The sequence below is a fragment of the Ictidomys tridecemlineatus genome, chromosome 1 (genome assembly GCF_052094955.1).
Source record: "Ictidomys tridecemlineatus isolate mIctTri1 chromosome 1, mIctTri1.hap1, whole genome shotgun sequence".
Lineage (NCBI taxonomy): Eukaryota > Metazoa > Chordata > Mammalia > Rodentia > Sciuridae > Ictidomys > Ictidomys tridecemlineatus.
Genome location: NC_135477.1, coordinates 160308513 through 160324692, shown reverse-complemented (window position 1 = coordinate 160324692; position 16180 = coordinate 160308513). Strand labels below are relative to the sequence as shown.

The 16180-nt window shown below is 41.0% G+C and overlaps 1 protein-coding gene, 1 non-coding gene and 1 pseudogene across 5 annotated transcripts in view; 2 read left to right on the top strand and 1 right to left on the bottom strand.

The window, feature by feature from the left end:
- Positions 1 to 241: 241 nt before the first annotated feature.
- The window catches only part of LOC144377970 (uncharacterized), a 124810-nt gene continuing 108871 nt past the window's right edge, over positions 242 to 16180 (top strand). For 2 of the 4 annotated variants that reach the window (XR_013439347.1, XM_078051018.1), the window contains exons 1-2: positions 242 to 1126; positions 12236 to 12341. Coding sequence is in view for 2 of the 4 variants with exons in the window: in XM_078051018.1 (XP_077907144.1) it covers positions 999 to 1126; positions 12236 to 12341 (234 nt within the window). In the remaining 2 variants the exon portion in view is untranslated. The remainder of the gene's footprint in view (positions 1127 to 12235; positions 12342 to 16180) is intronic. The other 2 variants (XM_078051032.1, XR_013439350.1) reach the window with 2 other exon arrangements.
- On the bottom strand, positions 4175 to 6376 carry LOC110599164 (large ribosomal subunit protein eL21 pseudogene; annotated as a pseudogene).
- Positions 4706 to 4812, top strand: LOC120885966 (U6 spliceosomal RNA). Its single transcript, XR_005728754.1, has one exon. It is a non-coding gene; the product is annotated as a U6 spliceosomal RNA (small nuclear RNA).

Genomic DNA, 16180 nt, shown 5'->3' with positions numbered 1-16180 from the left:
GCTTGTAGAAATATTTTCAGATTTCAGTGGCCTGTGATAGACAGAGCTGGATCTTGTAGGGGATTCCATTCAAACTCAACTGGCACTGCTCTGCTGCCATAAACACCTGATGCAGTGGCCTAATTATAGAGGCTAATTGCCAGGCTGTTTAAGGTACCTTTCAAAAGACTGTAGTGCCTCCTCCGTCCTTCTAATTACTTCTCGGTCTCATTTCCAAACTTAAAACTATCCTGTTATTATGGAGACACCTCCAATTTAAACTGACAGAGAATGTGTATCATCAAGCATCCAGACAAAGGACTTCGTGGCTGCCCTCAAGAGACCCACCTAGAGGCTGTCCGGAAATTCTGTACCAAGGGTTTTTTTCCTTATATTGTTTCATTTCCTTCCTAAAATCAACGAGGTAGATATGATTATTAATTATCCCCATTTTCCAGGGAAAAGAAACAGACAGCTAAATATTTTGCTCCAAATCAGCCAACAATATAAGGCCAGGGCTTGATCCAGAGGGTATCGGTGGGCACCACTTATATCAGGGACAAAACTTAGGCTTTCTGTGCCAGTTTTTCTTATCAGATGACATGTCCCCTGTTACACTAACATCACTAGCTGTTTAGTTCTCTGCTGACCCAGGATGGAGTGCCTTGGTCGCGTCTCCTCTAACGGTTCCACCACAAGCCTCTTCAGGATAGAGCCCCGAGGGTCGCCCTCAATCACCTGGCCCGCCGCCAGCCCTCAGGCCCAAGAAGGCACTGCACGGAGGGCAGAGGGGACACCCTCCCGCCCTGCCTCTGCCGGTGGCGAGGCGCGGGGGCGAACCAGCTGCAGAGCGCGCACTCGGTGGGCCCGGCTCCCGGGCCGCGCGCAGCCCCGGGCCCGGCTCCCCCGCCCCCGCCCCCCGCCTCTGCCGCGGGCCCCCGCCCGCCGCGGGCCTGGAGCTCGGCGCGCTCGACCCCGGGTCCCGCCTCCCCGAGGTTTTCGCTTTCGCTTTCCCGCTGATGTCGTTGGGGAAAATTAAGCTGCCGAGGCCAGGCTGGCGCAGAGGCCGTTCCCGGCGAGGGGCGCAGAGCACGGCGGCGGCGGCGGACGGCCTGGAACCCGGGTCCCGCTGCCCGCGCGGGGCGAGGTAAGCACAGCCCCTTCGCGGCCGCCTCACGGGCTCCTCCTTGCGGACCCGGCGGGCCCGGCGCCAGGCGGCGGTTGGTCGAGGGCCGGGATGGGGGCTCCCGGGGTGGGTCCGGGAGGGTCGGAGGCGCGGCACTGCTGGGGGCTTCGTGGCCTAGAACCTCCGGGCGGTGCTGAAGACCTGGGAGGCCTCAGACGAGGATCTGGCAGTCTGGGGTCAAGGTGGGACAGTGGCAAGTCAGACCCCCTGAGCACACATTTCCTTTGTTAGCACACAGACCTTGCTGGGGTTTAACATTAAAGTGGGAGGGCGCATATAAAGTACTTAACAGAGTGCTTCACCTGAACTCAGCAAAGAGCATCCCATCTACCTGTCACATTCAGCTGCAGCTCACATGTATTTCTGCCTTTCTTGGTTTCCCAGATAGAAAACAAGAGAGCAGCCAGGCCAGGATTCGTCCCCATTCCCACTGCCCATATGAAGTCAGGGAGCCCCAACCCCAGGGCTGGCATAGATGGTCAGAGATGAGTGCACCCAGAGTCTGAGCCCCTCCCCAGACCAGGGAAAGATCTGCCCACTGCAGCCCAGCAAAAGTGTGACGGATAAGGACTGCCTGGGCTTTGCCCTTGGCCAGGTACACACAACTCATTTGTGAATTGGGGTCCATCCCAGGTTTGTGAAGACAAAGTTTACCCTTTAGAGTGCTCCCCATTCCTTGGCAAGTTACCCACAGGTCAGGTCTTGTAGGACAAGAATAGAAGGCACTAAGTGCTAAAAATAAAATAAATATTTAGGCTTTTTGATATATTAGAGTGATGACAGTTTTTGTGTGCCAATACCAAGAACCACCCCCCACACACATACTCAACTTCTGTCCCAATAAAAATGAATTTACCTGGCTCAGCCTTGGATGCAGTGGCACTCACCTGTAAATCCCAGGACTCAGGAGGCTGAGGCAGGAGGACTGGAAGTTCTAGACAAACCTCAGCAACTTAGGCCCTAAGTAACTTAGCCAGACCCTGTCTCAAAAAGGGCTGGGGATGTAGCTAACTAATAATGTGACCAGTACCAAAAAAAAAAAAGAAACAAAACAAAAAAAAACCATGATCAAAGACCCTTTTCTGAAACAGAAGATGATCCATGGTCCTAATTTGTAAAAACAGGGGGTCCCCACTCTGCCCCATGAGCCAGAAAATTAGGTTTTGTCTCTAGTTTTGTGGCTTGCTATCAATGAGGTATCCCTTGTCTCCTGTACTCTCTTCTGTCTCCCTCCTTTTAACTGAATTTAAAGTGTAATGGATGGTTGTTTCTCTTTCTTGATTTCTGTGGGGGTGAGAGGGTGGGAGGAACAGGTGGTGTCCTGGACAGCATCCACATTTTACCACCCCAGGTTCTTGCTTCCATCTTCCTAAAGACTGAATGACTGGGCTGAAGACCAAACCCATTTTCCCACCCATCTTCTTTTCTCCATAGCTCCCTTATTCATTGATTTAGTTAGTCACCAGAATGTGCTGTAGTTTACTTTTATGATTTTCTGTTAGGAAATAATAATGTGTGGGATTCTACTTATTTTCCTTAGGTTCTCAGACCCAGAGAATTGAATTGCCACATTCCTCAGTTTATAGCGTACAATAATCCTTGAACTGTTTAGAACCCTTCTTTCCTTTTGTTTTATTTTATTATTTTCCTCCTTTATCCTCCATCTCTCTCCCAACACCTCCTCCTCCATCTTAGGCAGCCACACTAAATGGGCATATTTGCTATTTGTCCTCCCAAACCTTTCATTATACATGCTTTAGAAGTATGTGTATCTTTGAAAAATGAGTTATGTTTTGCTTGGTTGTTATGCTTACCTGAATAAACACCATTGTGCTATAAATTGCATTTTTCCCCCTTAGCATTATGCATTTGGTCAATTCATTTCACTGTATTTAAATCTAGTTGTTTCCTCCTGTTGTTATAAGAGATTCTCTTGGATGTATGTATGTGTGTCTGGAAGGAAAGAAACGTGGATGGGTGGATGGTCAGACAAATAAGGCAGATATGACATAGCTGATTTCTAGGATGCTTGCATGTTGCCTTACTAAAACTTGCCACTTTGTGCTGCTGAATGGCTTCAGCAATTTCCTCCCACCAGCAGTGCATGAAGAGTCCCTTTTCCAACATTTGCCTGTATTTACTATTATCTCATTTACTCATTTTTAAAATCTGGTATGTTACATTTCTCCTTTTTTGTTTTAATTGAGCATCTCTTCATATCATTTTTTCCTTTAGTGAATTGCCTGTTTATCTTATTTGTGCTTCTTTGCTTTTAGGTTTCTGATGTTTTTCTACCTGGTTTGCATTTTGTATATTAATATCTTTGTGTATTAAAATGGTAGTCCTCTGTCAGACATAGGTGGTTAAGTCTTCTCCTCATCTTGTCATCCATTAGCTTCATTTTAGTCTCCCTTTTATTATTATCACTATTAATAGTTTTACTAAGATGTAATTTATATACCACAAATTCACCTCTTTATAGTTTATGGTGATTCACTGGTTTTTATTCTGGTATTTACAGATGTATGTAACCATCACCATCATCTGACTTTAAAACATTTTTCATTACTCCAAAAAGTAACCCTGTACCCATTAGCAGTCACTGTCCAATGTTCCTCAGTATCTCCCTCCCCAGCTCCATGTAGCTATTACTGTCCTTTCTGTCTATATAGATTTACATATTTCTGGTAATTTCCTATAATTATACAATGTGTGGCTATTGTGACTGGCTTCTGTCACTTAGCTGTATGGTTTTGAGGTTCATTTACATCATAACATGTATTAGTTTATTCCTTTCTATTACCCAATAATATTTCATCATCTGGATATACTACATTTTGTTTATCCATCCATTAGTTCAATAAGGCCATTCCTTATTGAACATTTGGGTTGCCTCTACTTTTTGGCTGCTCTGAATATTCACTTACAAGTATTCTGTGGACATTTACTTTCTTCTTTCTTTTATCTTTTATACTCCAGGAATCTTTTGTTACTGTTGTTTTTACCCTATTATGCCATGAATTCATAGGGAACAGGTTCCAGCAGCTCGGCCTCCTTACCATGGGTTCTCTCGAATTGTGCTTCTCTGGGCTGAGCAGGCTGGTGCTTCAGTTGAACCCAGGCACTTTTCTCTTCAACTTCCTCTCCAAGTTTTGAGAAGCTATAATGGCTCGTAGGCTGCTTAACAGGCTCAGTGTGCACATTAATTCTCTAGATGGCAAGAATCTCACCTTTAACTTGTTTTGTTTGTTTGTTTGTGATATTTGTGGGCCATTCCTTATTGAACAGTACCCATTCCTCTGATGTCTATAATTTCACCTTTCTTGTAGATTCGCCTGTATATGGCCAAAGGAATAACCCCATGTTTTCTGTAAGGCCTAGAAAACATTTATGGGGTACCCCTCCTCTTTTCTTTGTGTTCATCATTTTGAGGAATTACTGACAGTTTCTATTGAAAGCCTCTGTTTTTATTTCTCTTGGGTATTTACATAGAAGTGGAATTCTTGGGTCACATGGCACCTCTGTTTAAACTCTGAGGAAGTACTCACTCCAGCAGCACAGGTGCTAAATTTGGAACAATACCAAAAAGATTGGTGCGGTCCCTGTATAAGCATGATGCAGAAATTAGTGAAGTATTCTATACATGTACATGTTTTTTTGGTGGGGGTGTACTTGGGATTTAACCCAGGGGCAATTCACCACTGAGCTATGTGCCCAACCCTTTTAGTTTTTATTTTCAGACAGGGTCTCACTAAGTTTCTGAGGGCCTCACTAAGTTGCTGAGACTGGCCTCAAACTTGCAATCCTCCTGTCTCAGCCTCCCAAGTCACTGGGATTATTGGCATGTGCCACTGTGCCCAATGTGTTCCATATGTATTAAAACATAAAAATAAAGTCTGAGAAACTTCCAGATGATTGTTTTCTAGAGCAGCTACACCATGGAACAATTGTACCACCAGTACATGAGAGCTTTTGTTTCTCCACATTCTCACTAGCAATGGTTATTGGCTGTCTTTCTTATTATAGCCATCCCAGTAGATGTGAAGTTGTGGCTCACGATTGTTTTTGTTTTGTTTTTTTGTGTGTGTGTGCGTGTGTGTGCTTCCCTGATGGCTAATTATGTTGAGTCTTTTAATGCACTTATTAGCAGTTTGTATGTTTTCTTTGCAGAAATTTCTATTCAGGTCCACTTTTAAAAATGGATTGTCTTTTTATTAAGTTATAAGAGTTCTTCATATCTTTTATCATATATATGAATTACCAATCCTCACCTAACTCAAAGTTAGGCCTGTGAATCCAACAGCTTTATACTTTAAACTCTTACATTTAAGTCTGTGATCCACTTATTAAAAAAAAAAACAGAAATCTGTATATGCTATCATTTGCCCCCATTTAGCTCTTTCTATTTGTGTCTTATTAATAAATCCTTACCTGACTAATGATCATAAAAAGTTTTTTCTATATTTTCTTCTACTAACTTTGTTTTCTTCCACATTTAAATTTTAATCCAATTGGATTTTGTTTTTATGACAATTCCTTTGTAATATGCTTTTACTTTTTGTTATTCTTCCATTTTTTTTTAGCTTATTACTTCTGTTCTTCCAGAAACTCTATTGAGATATATCACAAAAAGTTCTCCTGCAATTTTGACTGGAATTGAATTGAAATCATAGGTTGATCTGGGAAGAATTAATATCTTTGAATGACAAATAATTTCATCCATGTTTCTTTTTGTTTATTCATGCTTTCCTTTATGTATTTTCATGGAATATTAAAATTTTCTCTACTGAGCTGTTACTTGTTTTATTAAGATAATTGTTAGATTCAGTACTATTACAATTGTGATATCTTATTTTGTATGCATATTTCTCTCTTTTTTAGTGGGTTAGTACTGAGAAATGTAATCGTTTTCAGAGGGTTTTTATATCCAGCTACTTTTCTGTATTTTCTTTCTTTCTTCTTCGTCGTCTTCTTCTTCTTTTTTTTTTTTTTTTTTGTACCAGGGATTGAACTAAGGGGAAATCAGCCACTGAGCCACATCCCCAGCCCTATTTTGTATTTTATTTAGAGATAGGAGCTCTCTGAGTTGCTTAGGGCCTCACTAGTTGCTGAGGCCAGCTTTGAACTTGTGATCCTCTTGCCTTAGCCTCCAAGTCCCAGGGATTACAGGTGTGTGCCACAGAGTCTGACCTTTTCTGGACTCTTAATCATTCTGACGGTTTTTCTGTGGATTCTCTTGAGATTCCTATTAAATAATTATATCAGTTGCAAACACTGAAAACTTTTGCCCCTCCCAATTTTATATTTGTTTTCCTTTTGTATTATCTCCTCATAGTGGCCGCTGTCTCTGAAACTGTTACATGGTAGTGGTGACAACAGACATCCTCATCTTGTTCCATTTCTTAAAGAGAATACATAGTTTCTTTGTGAAGTAGGATGTTAGTTATGGGTTCCTAGAAAATAGGCTTTATCAAGTAAAGGAAGTTTCTTTACTGAGGACCTGAAATCCCAAGGAAAAGACATAAAATCCTAAGCATTACTTTCTAATAAAAATGTAATAACAAAGTTTATTATGTGTGGTGGCTTAAACTAATCAAGCTATAAAACAAAGAAGGTGGTAGAAAAGACATGGCTTTGTTTTAATTCTATAACTCTGAGAATTTTGTTTTCCTTTTGTGTTACATGTTCAGCATTGAACTAGCATCAAATGCTCATTCTCTATCTGGCAAGATGATGAGGTGATTCCTCCTCCCACCAGTTTATAGTAACCTTAAGTTGGACAATGTTTCTTCTTTTTTCTATTTCTGGATAAAATTCATTTAAGAGAGAAATAGTTTGGAAGTTGGTAGGTTACACTTGTAAAACCTGGGCCTGAGACTTTCTGGGGAAGAAATTTTTAAACTATATTAATTTTTTAAATGGTCATTCACATTTTAGCAACTTTTGTTTTCTAGAAATTTATTCATTTCATCTCTATTTTAAAATGTATCATCACAGTCGTTTATCTTATTTTAAAAGTTTTAAACATCTGTTATATTTGTCATTTCCTCCTTTTTCAAGTCTTTTTTTTTTAAGTCTGTCAGTTATCCTTAATAGTCTCCCTAGAGCTTTGTCCATTTTCAAATAAATACTTTTGGGTTCTGTTAACCAGCTTTCTTTTTTATCCTCTACATCTCCCATTTGGCTGAATCTTCTCTTGTGTTCATTATTCATATATTCACATTTCTCTGGCCCCATGAGTTTCTTAAGTAGATTCACATGGTACAGACATTTGTAAAGTGAGATGGAGAAGCCCACTCCTGCCACCTGTGAACCCACTCTCCATAGGCTACCCCAGTTAGAATGTTGTTGGGTTTTTCTGGACCCTTTCCTATCTTGTACAAACATTATTCTACAACTTTCCGAATTATGGGAGTAATGGACCTCTTTCTGTCATCTATGCTCCCCCACACATATATACCTTAAAAACGGAGTGCCATAATTTATCCATCCTCCATTCATGGGCTTTAGGTTGAAAGACTTGGCTTTTATTTTGATCACTGGTAACTGTGGTCTTATTAATGGCATTTTGTGTTACCATTTATTTGTCATGAGTTCTTTTTCTTCTTCCTTATGTCTCTGAATTCATCAAGGTATCTTGCCCTTCCTGTTTCTTCTACCTTCCTTCTTTTTCTGTAGAGATTTAGAAGTCCTAAATCTGACAAAGATCAAAGTAGCAAAAATTAGAATCTATAACCTCCTTCCAAACATGAGACTCTCTCCTCTTCCTCATCTTTCCCCAACAGACACATATACACATATAGGAATATAAAAAAAAACAATTTGGAAGCTTCCAATTGTTATTAATTCTCTATGCTTCAGAATATGCTTTTCCTTTTCTGTTTTAGAAATTTTTGTCATCTGTAACCTCTTTATATGATTGCATATTACAGTAGGATAGGAAAGTTTAAATGTCTTTCTCCTAGCATTTTCATTGACTTAACTGAAGATTTGTAGAGAATTATATCTTGTGAGTAATGCTTCTCTGGGGCTCTTATTTCTCAAAAGCATTCTTTGGAATTCATGCTGTTCTGATCCTCAGTTGACCTTTGCTGGCACAAAGACATGCTGAAATATTTGCAAATGCTGAAGTCACTTCCTCATGTTATACCAAATTTAGTTCCACTTGCATAAACCAAGCATAATATCAGTTTGTGTAAACTGACCACTAACAGAAGGTTCATATAATAACCTTACCCTAGGATCAGGGACTGGCTAGAGAAAGATGAAAATAGCCCTTAAAATATTCAGCTGCTGACTACCTTACACTAAAAAAGATTAAAAGTTTTAACTATTTTAATATTTTTGTTTATAATACTTAGCATTTATGAAGTTGAAGTGAAATGGGTACTCCCACAGTAAAACTATGGTAAACACTGTACATAATGTTCAGGCTCAGTTTGTCAAAAATATTTTAAACTTTCTCTACCTTTTATGCCAATTCTGTTTCCAGGAGTATCTCTTAAGACACATTTCCCATGCACAGCTATCCCAGGTCCTCCAGGGTAATTCTGTGGGGGACACATGTGCTACACTGTCCATCACTGGCTTGCACAGAGAGAAGGTCATTCTCCTGCTCAGTTCCTCCTGAATCTTCTGATCAAGGGAAGGAGACAAACCTCAGCTTGGTGCCAGTGTGTCTAAAATTAGGTCTTTCCAAGCCTGCCTAATCTTCCATCTGAAATAAAAGAATGAGCAAAAAGGGATAGCAGTATTTTTAACTCCATTTTAGCCATAGTGTCTTGATTCTAATAGATTGTATTTGTTTTGCCTTTTTGTGGCAAAAAAATGCTGTTTTTCCATTTATAATAGGATGTACTTTAAAATATATTTATTTAAGGACAGAAATTAGTTGATTTAAAGAGAAATGTTAAATTTAATACAGATGATATTTATGGCAAAATAGTAATGGCAATGCATGGTTGTGGGAACAATGACTCTTAGGAAATAATTAGAGCTATAGACAGATTTAAATCAGGGACATACCTACATATGAAATGTCACTCCCAGTGTGATTTATGTTATTATAAAGTTAGAAATTACTCATGATACCTTCATATGATGGAATATTACAAAATATTAAAAAGCATATTTAGTGACAGTTCATTTATAAACTCAAAAAAAGAGTATACAGCATCCCGAGTTTGTTAAAAATAAAGTATATATATGCATACTTTGTTAACCAAAAAAAATTGTGAGTGCGCGCACACATACACACACACATACACACATATCACATTTAAAAATCACCAGGAAAAGAAAGACTGGAAGAAAATATTTCCAAATAAACACATATATCTATTTTTTAGTTATTTTTCTACCTAAGGTAGTACTTCCTTGCCTGGTATTTTGCCTTCTGCAGGTGCTCCTTGGTCCTTTCATGCTCTAGTTAGGTCTTTGTGGCCACAGGGAAACAGTATCCCAAGACTCCCTTGTCAGCTCTCATTACTACACTCCAAGGCACTTGGTTTTGGTGGGTGTATATTTAAGCTGCAGGAGTAGAACAGAGAGAGTATTTCCAAAATTTTCTTAAATCATTACCATTGCTTTTTCTTCTCAACAGTCCCACTAGGCAGAACCAAATTAGGACCCCACTTTTTAAGTATGTGGCTCATTATATTAGGAATGGAGTAGATGCCGAGAGAAGGCCTCCTAGTTTCTTGTTTGTTTTTTCTTTGATTATTCTACTTTCCACTGACCATGATTTTTCCCGACGTTGTATATAATCATAGTTCTGCATCACCTGAGTTGGAGATGTATATATATTTCAAATTAGATACCTTCTTTACAGAATTACAAATTCCTTTTTCAGGAAAAGGTTAAAAAAGAAAAAGAAGAATTCACTGCAGGTCCTAATGCTTGGCAGAAATAATTGCCACCTTTTGCCTAGTAAAAATTCCACAAGTGTTATTTCTTAGATCTGTTCCTGGAGACTCCCCTGCTCCTCTGTGGAAATGGGGTTCACAGGTGAGTGAGTAAATAGAGTGGTCTCATAACCCTGGTGCCCTGCTGTTTCCTTCTGTAAAGGTGTCGGGCCCCCAAACAGTGGCCAGGTGCTGAGCCTGGAAGAGGCCTTCTGTGGATTCCATTAAGACCTCTCTCCCTCCTGGGTCCTTCAGCTCCACCACACTTCTTTTTCCCCTCTGCCACTGCCATGCCACTAGCTCTCACCCCTCTTGCTTGGATGCTGCAGTGGCCTGCGACTGCTCCTGCTTCCCCTTCCCCCTTACTCCCAGTCTGTTTTTTCACAAGAGCCAGTAGTGCTGTGTAACAAAGTCTCCTAATCACTATTTTGCAGTTCTGGGCCTCAGAAATCCTGAAATCAAGGTTTTACCAGGGCCTCTTTCTTTCTAGAAGCTCTAGAAGAGCATCATTTTGTTACCCTTTCCAGCTTCTAGAGGCCACCTGCATTCCTTGGCTCATGGCCACTTCCTTTTGTCTTCAGAGCTGAAGAGTACTTTGCACACTGCATCAATCTGACATTCTGTAGTCAATGTCCCTCTGCCTTCCTCTTCAAGGACTCTTGTCATTATATACCTGGATAATCTCCCCATCTGCAGACTCCTAACTTAGTCACATCCACAGTGCCCTTTTGCCCTATAAGAGGACACATACACAACAGCCTCCAGGGGTGCAGACATTTCCTTTTTTGGTGGGGCCATTTTTCAGCCTACCACCTAATATAATCTTTTAAAAACACACATCCAACCACACTACTCGCTGCATGAGACCCTGTGTGGAGCTTCAGTTCACAGAGGATAAGACTCCAGCTACTCTTGTGGCTGGGAGTGCCCACACCCCTTCTCCAGCCTTACCCTGCCTTCTCTCCCCACTTACTGTCCATGGCCCAGCCTGTGTGCCTGGCACACTTTTTACCATGTTGCTGCTTCTCCCCACACTGCATTCCAGGCTTTGCCTCAGACCCAAGAGCATGCCCTTCCAGAAGCTCTCGTAGGGACTCTGTGCCCTTCCTCCATCACACTTACCATAGTTGAACATCTTTGCATGTGTTAAGGTGTTTATTTGGTTAACATCAAATGTTCCTCTTGTGAAAATCCTCCATGTGGGTAAGGGCCATGATTACTTGATTAATCAAATGTTCCTTATGTAAGTATTCCATACAGGCAGGAACCAGTCTATTTCTTGCCCACAGTTGCAACTCTGGCAAGGCGCCTGGCATATTGCTGTGGGCCAGAAATGATATGGTTAGTAAGTACCTGGAACGAATGAAAGAAATGAATGAATATTAACAGCATTGCCATCACTCTCTGCCCCCTTCACCCCACTTTTTCTTCTGCTCATCATTCATTGCCTTTTCTATTGTCACCTCTCTCCACTAGAATGGACATTCCCTCTCAAAGCAAGGACGCTATCTTGTTTGTGCACAGCTCTCCTCAAGACCCAGGGCAGCATCCGGTCCATAATAGGCACTTGATAAATATCTAGAGATGAATGATCTGCAGGATATTCAGAATCTCCTTTGGTTTTCATTGTGGGCCTTTCTTGGGAATCAGGTGTTATCAAGTTCTTCATTTTAATTATTCAGCCTCATTCAACAATCAATCAAATCAGTGGGGACCTTCAACATTCACCTGTTGCAGGAAGGATTAAATAAATTAATAAAAGTAAATTATTCAGGGGTTACAGCTCAGTGGTAGAGCACTTGCCTCGCAAATGTGAGGCACTGGGTTTGATCCTCAGCACCACATAAAGATAAATAAATAAAGGCAATGCATCCATCTACAACTAAAAAAATATTGTTAAAAAAGTAAATGGTTCAGAGCAGTGTCTGACAGCAGGAGCCCTGTGTGAAAACATGCTACTGCTGTTAAGAAATCCTTAAATCCATGGTTGAGAGTTCAGGCTGACTGTGCTGTGTGTGGTGGGATACCAGGCACAAACCATGGTTGGCTCAGCTGACCTTGGCATTGTGTAAATGCGCCTGGTCTTCCTCCAGGGCTGAAGATAGGAGAGGGCTTCAAAAGGGCAACTGGAGCCATGGCTTATGTTTTTGTCCTGTTTTGCCTGCAGATGGCAGCACGCCCTGGGCTTCCCTGCACTGTCCCAAGGCTGGACTGCAGAGAAGCAAGAAAATGGACTCCCTTCTCTGGGAGACTTGCTTGAATGCCAGCCATGGGTGAGTGTGAGCTTGACCTGAGTTTTTCTCTTCATCCATCTACATGGTTTGTTTTTTAGTATAGTAATTGGTATAAATCACACATATTCAATTTTGAAATAGTTTGACTTTCACAATTTGTTTACAAAAACAAAAGCCACAGTGGTGAAATTAATCCTAGAATGTTGCAGAGGTCATCAGGGTCAAGGGGGCATCCTCTGCATTGATTGTAAGTGTGGTGTTTCTTCCCATCTACACTGCAGACCATCTAGGGAGGGGATCACCCAAATGAGTTCAACAAGTGTGTGATAAGCTGGAAGTTTGAGGTGCAAGGACATGTACAGCTCATGTACTGCCAGAGAACCATCCTGGTCTGGCAGATTCCCAGGATTATGCCTTCCTGCCCAGACCCTCATCTTCTTGGTGGACTTCTCTGGTTCTCTCCTCCTCCCATGACTATCACAGCTCTATCTTATTTATCCAAAGACCCAATTTGGAATAGTTGAATAGGAGATTGCTTATGCTCTATTTCTATACCATTTGTTAGCTTTGTGCTCAGCAGAAAATAATTCTGGGTTTCATATTTTGGAGTAATGGTACCTCCTCCCCTTCATGCCAACAGCTTCTACACCACTTCTTGCTGTTCTGCTGAGCAGTCTGACAAAGACCTTCCCTGAATTTCAGTACCTATTAGGTTTGGGGGCTGACCTTCCCTTAGATGCAACACCTGCCTGAGAGGATCCTGTGACATCTTCCCTTAATGTCATGAGTCTTTCTTTGCAGAAAACTTGATTATCCCTTGCTGTCACTCCAACATGTGCCAGCTGTACCCTGCACTGATTGTATTTTGGGCTCATTACATGGAATCACAAACATTCACAACTGGAATGTTAGATTAGGATTTCAAACAAAGGTCTCCATGAGAGTTTATTGTGCTTGGAAGCAGGTGGTATTTTGCAGATCAAGTTTGCTACTAAGTGTTTTGGTCTGAAATAATTAATTTTAAAAAATATTTCAATTTTGAGTATGCCGCTTAAAATCTCATTTCCTTCTCTTCTTAAATTTGACTTTCATTTATGTATTTATTTTACCCTTGATGATGAGTTTATCCTTAAGTATAGTCAATAACCTAGTTTAAAAAAAAATAATTCTGAGCACCGGCTGCACATCAGCACCAAATGAGCTACAGAACTGACACCTCATTCACTTGTCCCCAAACCTGGAAACAGGTGATATCATTCCTTAATTACAAATGCAGAAACCAAGGCCCAGAGATGAAATTACATACAGAGCTTAGATTTACAGAGCAAGCCAGGGTGACTGACCAACACCTCCCCCTCTCACCTTATATCAGAAAGTGAGTTTGGCTACCTGTGGGTAGAACGTGAATTACCTTTGCTCTTGTTCTGACCTGAAAAAGGAACATAGTGAAATTTATAGAAAATAAAATTTTAATTCCCTAAACAACTCCCAGCTCTAAATGTTCTGCCCCAATTTTACATAGTTCTCTCTCTCTCTCTCTCTCTCTCTCTCTCTCTCTCTCTCTCTCTCTCTCTCTCTCTCTCTCTCTCTCCTCTCCCCCCTCTCCTCTCTCCTCCCTCCCTCCCTCTATCTCTCTCTTTTTTCTTCTGTCTTTTACAATAAGAATTGAACCAGGAGCATTGAACCACTGAGACAGGGTCTCTCTGAGTTACCTAGGGCCTTGCTAAGTTGCTGAGGCTGGCTTTGAACTTGTGATTCTCCTGCTTCCGCCTCCCAAGTCACTGGGATTACAGGTGTGCACCACTGTGCCCAGTGAGTTTTCTTTTAATATTCTTGTAAAAAAAATTAAGAAAGAAATAAAGAGTGGGTCTTAAGGTCTCTCTTGAAATAATATGGAATTGGTTTGGGTGGCTTGGTACAAGGACTTTTTTCCAGCTGTATTTGGCAGAAAGGGAATGGGAAGTAGAGGGTGGACCAGAGAGAGGAATGAGACGGGAGGAGAAGCTGGGGGATACAGGATGCCATTTGTTGCTGGCTCAGCTTCCCTGAAGTCCGTCCCAGGGCAGAGGCTGCTGCTGGCCCTCTGGGTGATGTGGTTCGCATGTACCTCCACATCTAGTTTCACGCTGCTTCTGACTTTAAAAAGTCCTAGTGTTGGGCTGTTGCTTTTTAGTAAAAGCAAGTACCATAAGAAGTGTACTGAAGGACAAATCATCCCCCAGGGGACTTTTATAGACACAGTCCTGAAAACATTTCCGGGCTGATTTTTTTTTTTTAAGTACCAGTTTTCAGTTTAACTGTGTTTTCCTTCCTGAAATATTTAAGTGAGACTAATTCTTGTGACTTTTTTTTCTGTCCATTGTTTTTGGGGAGTTCCTCTACTTATCAAGTCAGGGTTGGAAATAGAAATGATTTTTTCTCCCACACAGACCAAGCATGCAGAAATGGGAGTAACTGTGGGGGATATAGCTCAGTTGGTAGAGTGCTTACCTTGCATTAACAAGGCCCTGGGTTCTAATCCTCAGCACCACAAAAAAAAAAAAAAAAAAGAAGTGACCCTTTTTTTGTCTCCAATTTAATTTCTGTGACTTTCTCTTCCTTTTCTTGGGAATTTGGGGAAGCATTTAGAGGCATTTTAAAGAAAATTTAACATGTCATTTCAGGTGAGCCATTCAGCAGGAATTTCATGTGTTTTTGTTTTTTGTGGTGCAGGGGATTGAACCCAGGGCCTCGAGCTTGCTTGCCAAGTGCCCTACCACAGAGCTGCATCTGCAGCCCCCATATGCCTTTTAAAATGCCTAGTGGATGTGGACATTAGAAAGAAAAGGCTATTGCCCTCAACAATCCTGTGTTCCTGTTGAGTCGTCTAAACTTTGTTCCTGCCTATTAGTAACGTGAAATACGCACCACTGAGTGCCCATAAAACCTTCAATCAGGGAAGACCTTCTGAGACCTGCACTTAGGACTTTAGTAAATTAAGATAGGAGAAAAGAATACAGGTGTCTGTTCTAGACACACGGGCGAGGGGGATATGGGAAAGAGTCTAGAGTGACTGTACACGGGGTAGGTTGTTGGCTGGATTTTGGCTGTCAACCCACAGAGTTTGGATTTGACACCAAAAAGAAAGGAGTGAAAAAGTACACTCACACATTGCTGGTGGGACGGTGTGATCACTCTGGAAAGCAGTATGAAGATTCTTCAGAAAACTTGGAATGGAACCACCATTTAACCCAGCTACCCTAATCCTCTGTTTATAACTCAAAGGACTTAAAGTCAGCACAGCGATGTGGTCACATCAATGTTTATGGCAGCTCAATTCACAGTAGTTAAGTTATGGAACCAACATAGATGTCCTTCAACAGATGAATGGATAAAGACAATGTGATACACACACACACACACACACACACACACAATGAAATATTACTCGGTCTTAAAGAAGAATGAAATATTGGCATTTGCCAGTAAATAGATGGAACTGGAAAATATCATGCTAAGTGAAATAAGCCAATCCCAAAAAATGAAAGGCTAAATGTTTTCTCTGATATGTCGATAATAATTCATAATGTGGGGAGGGCTAGGGAAGAAGAGTTACTTTGGATTTAGGCAGAGGGGATGGGGTATTGGGATAGAATGGATAGTAGAAAGAATCAGACATCATTACCCTATGAGCATATATGAGTATATGACCAGTGTGATTCTTCATCATGTGTAACCAGAAGAATGAGAAGTTATACTCCATTTATGTATGATGTGTCAAAGTGCATTCTACTGTCATGTGTAACTAATTAGAAGAAAATTTTAAAAACAGAAAATAATAGACTTTTGAATAAGTGTATTATTTTGAATAGGGGGACCTCTTACTATTTAAAATAAGA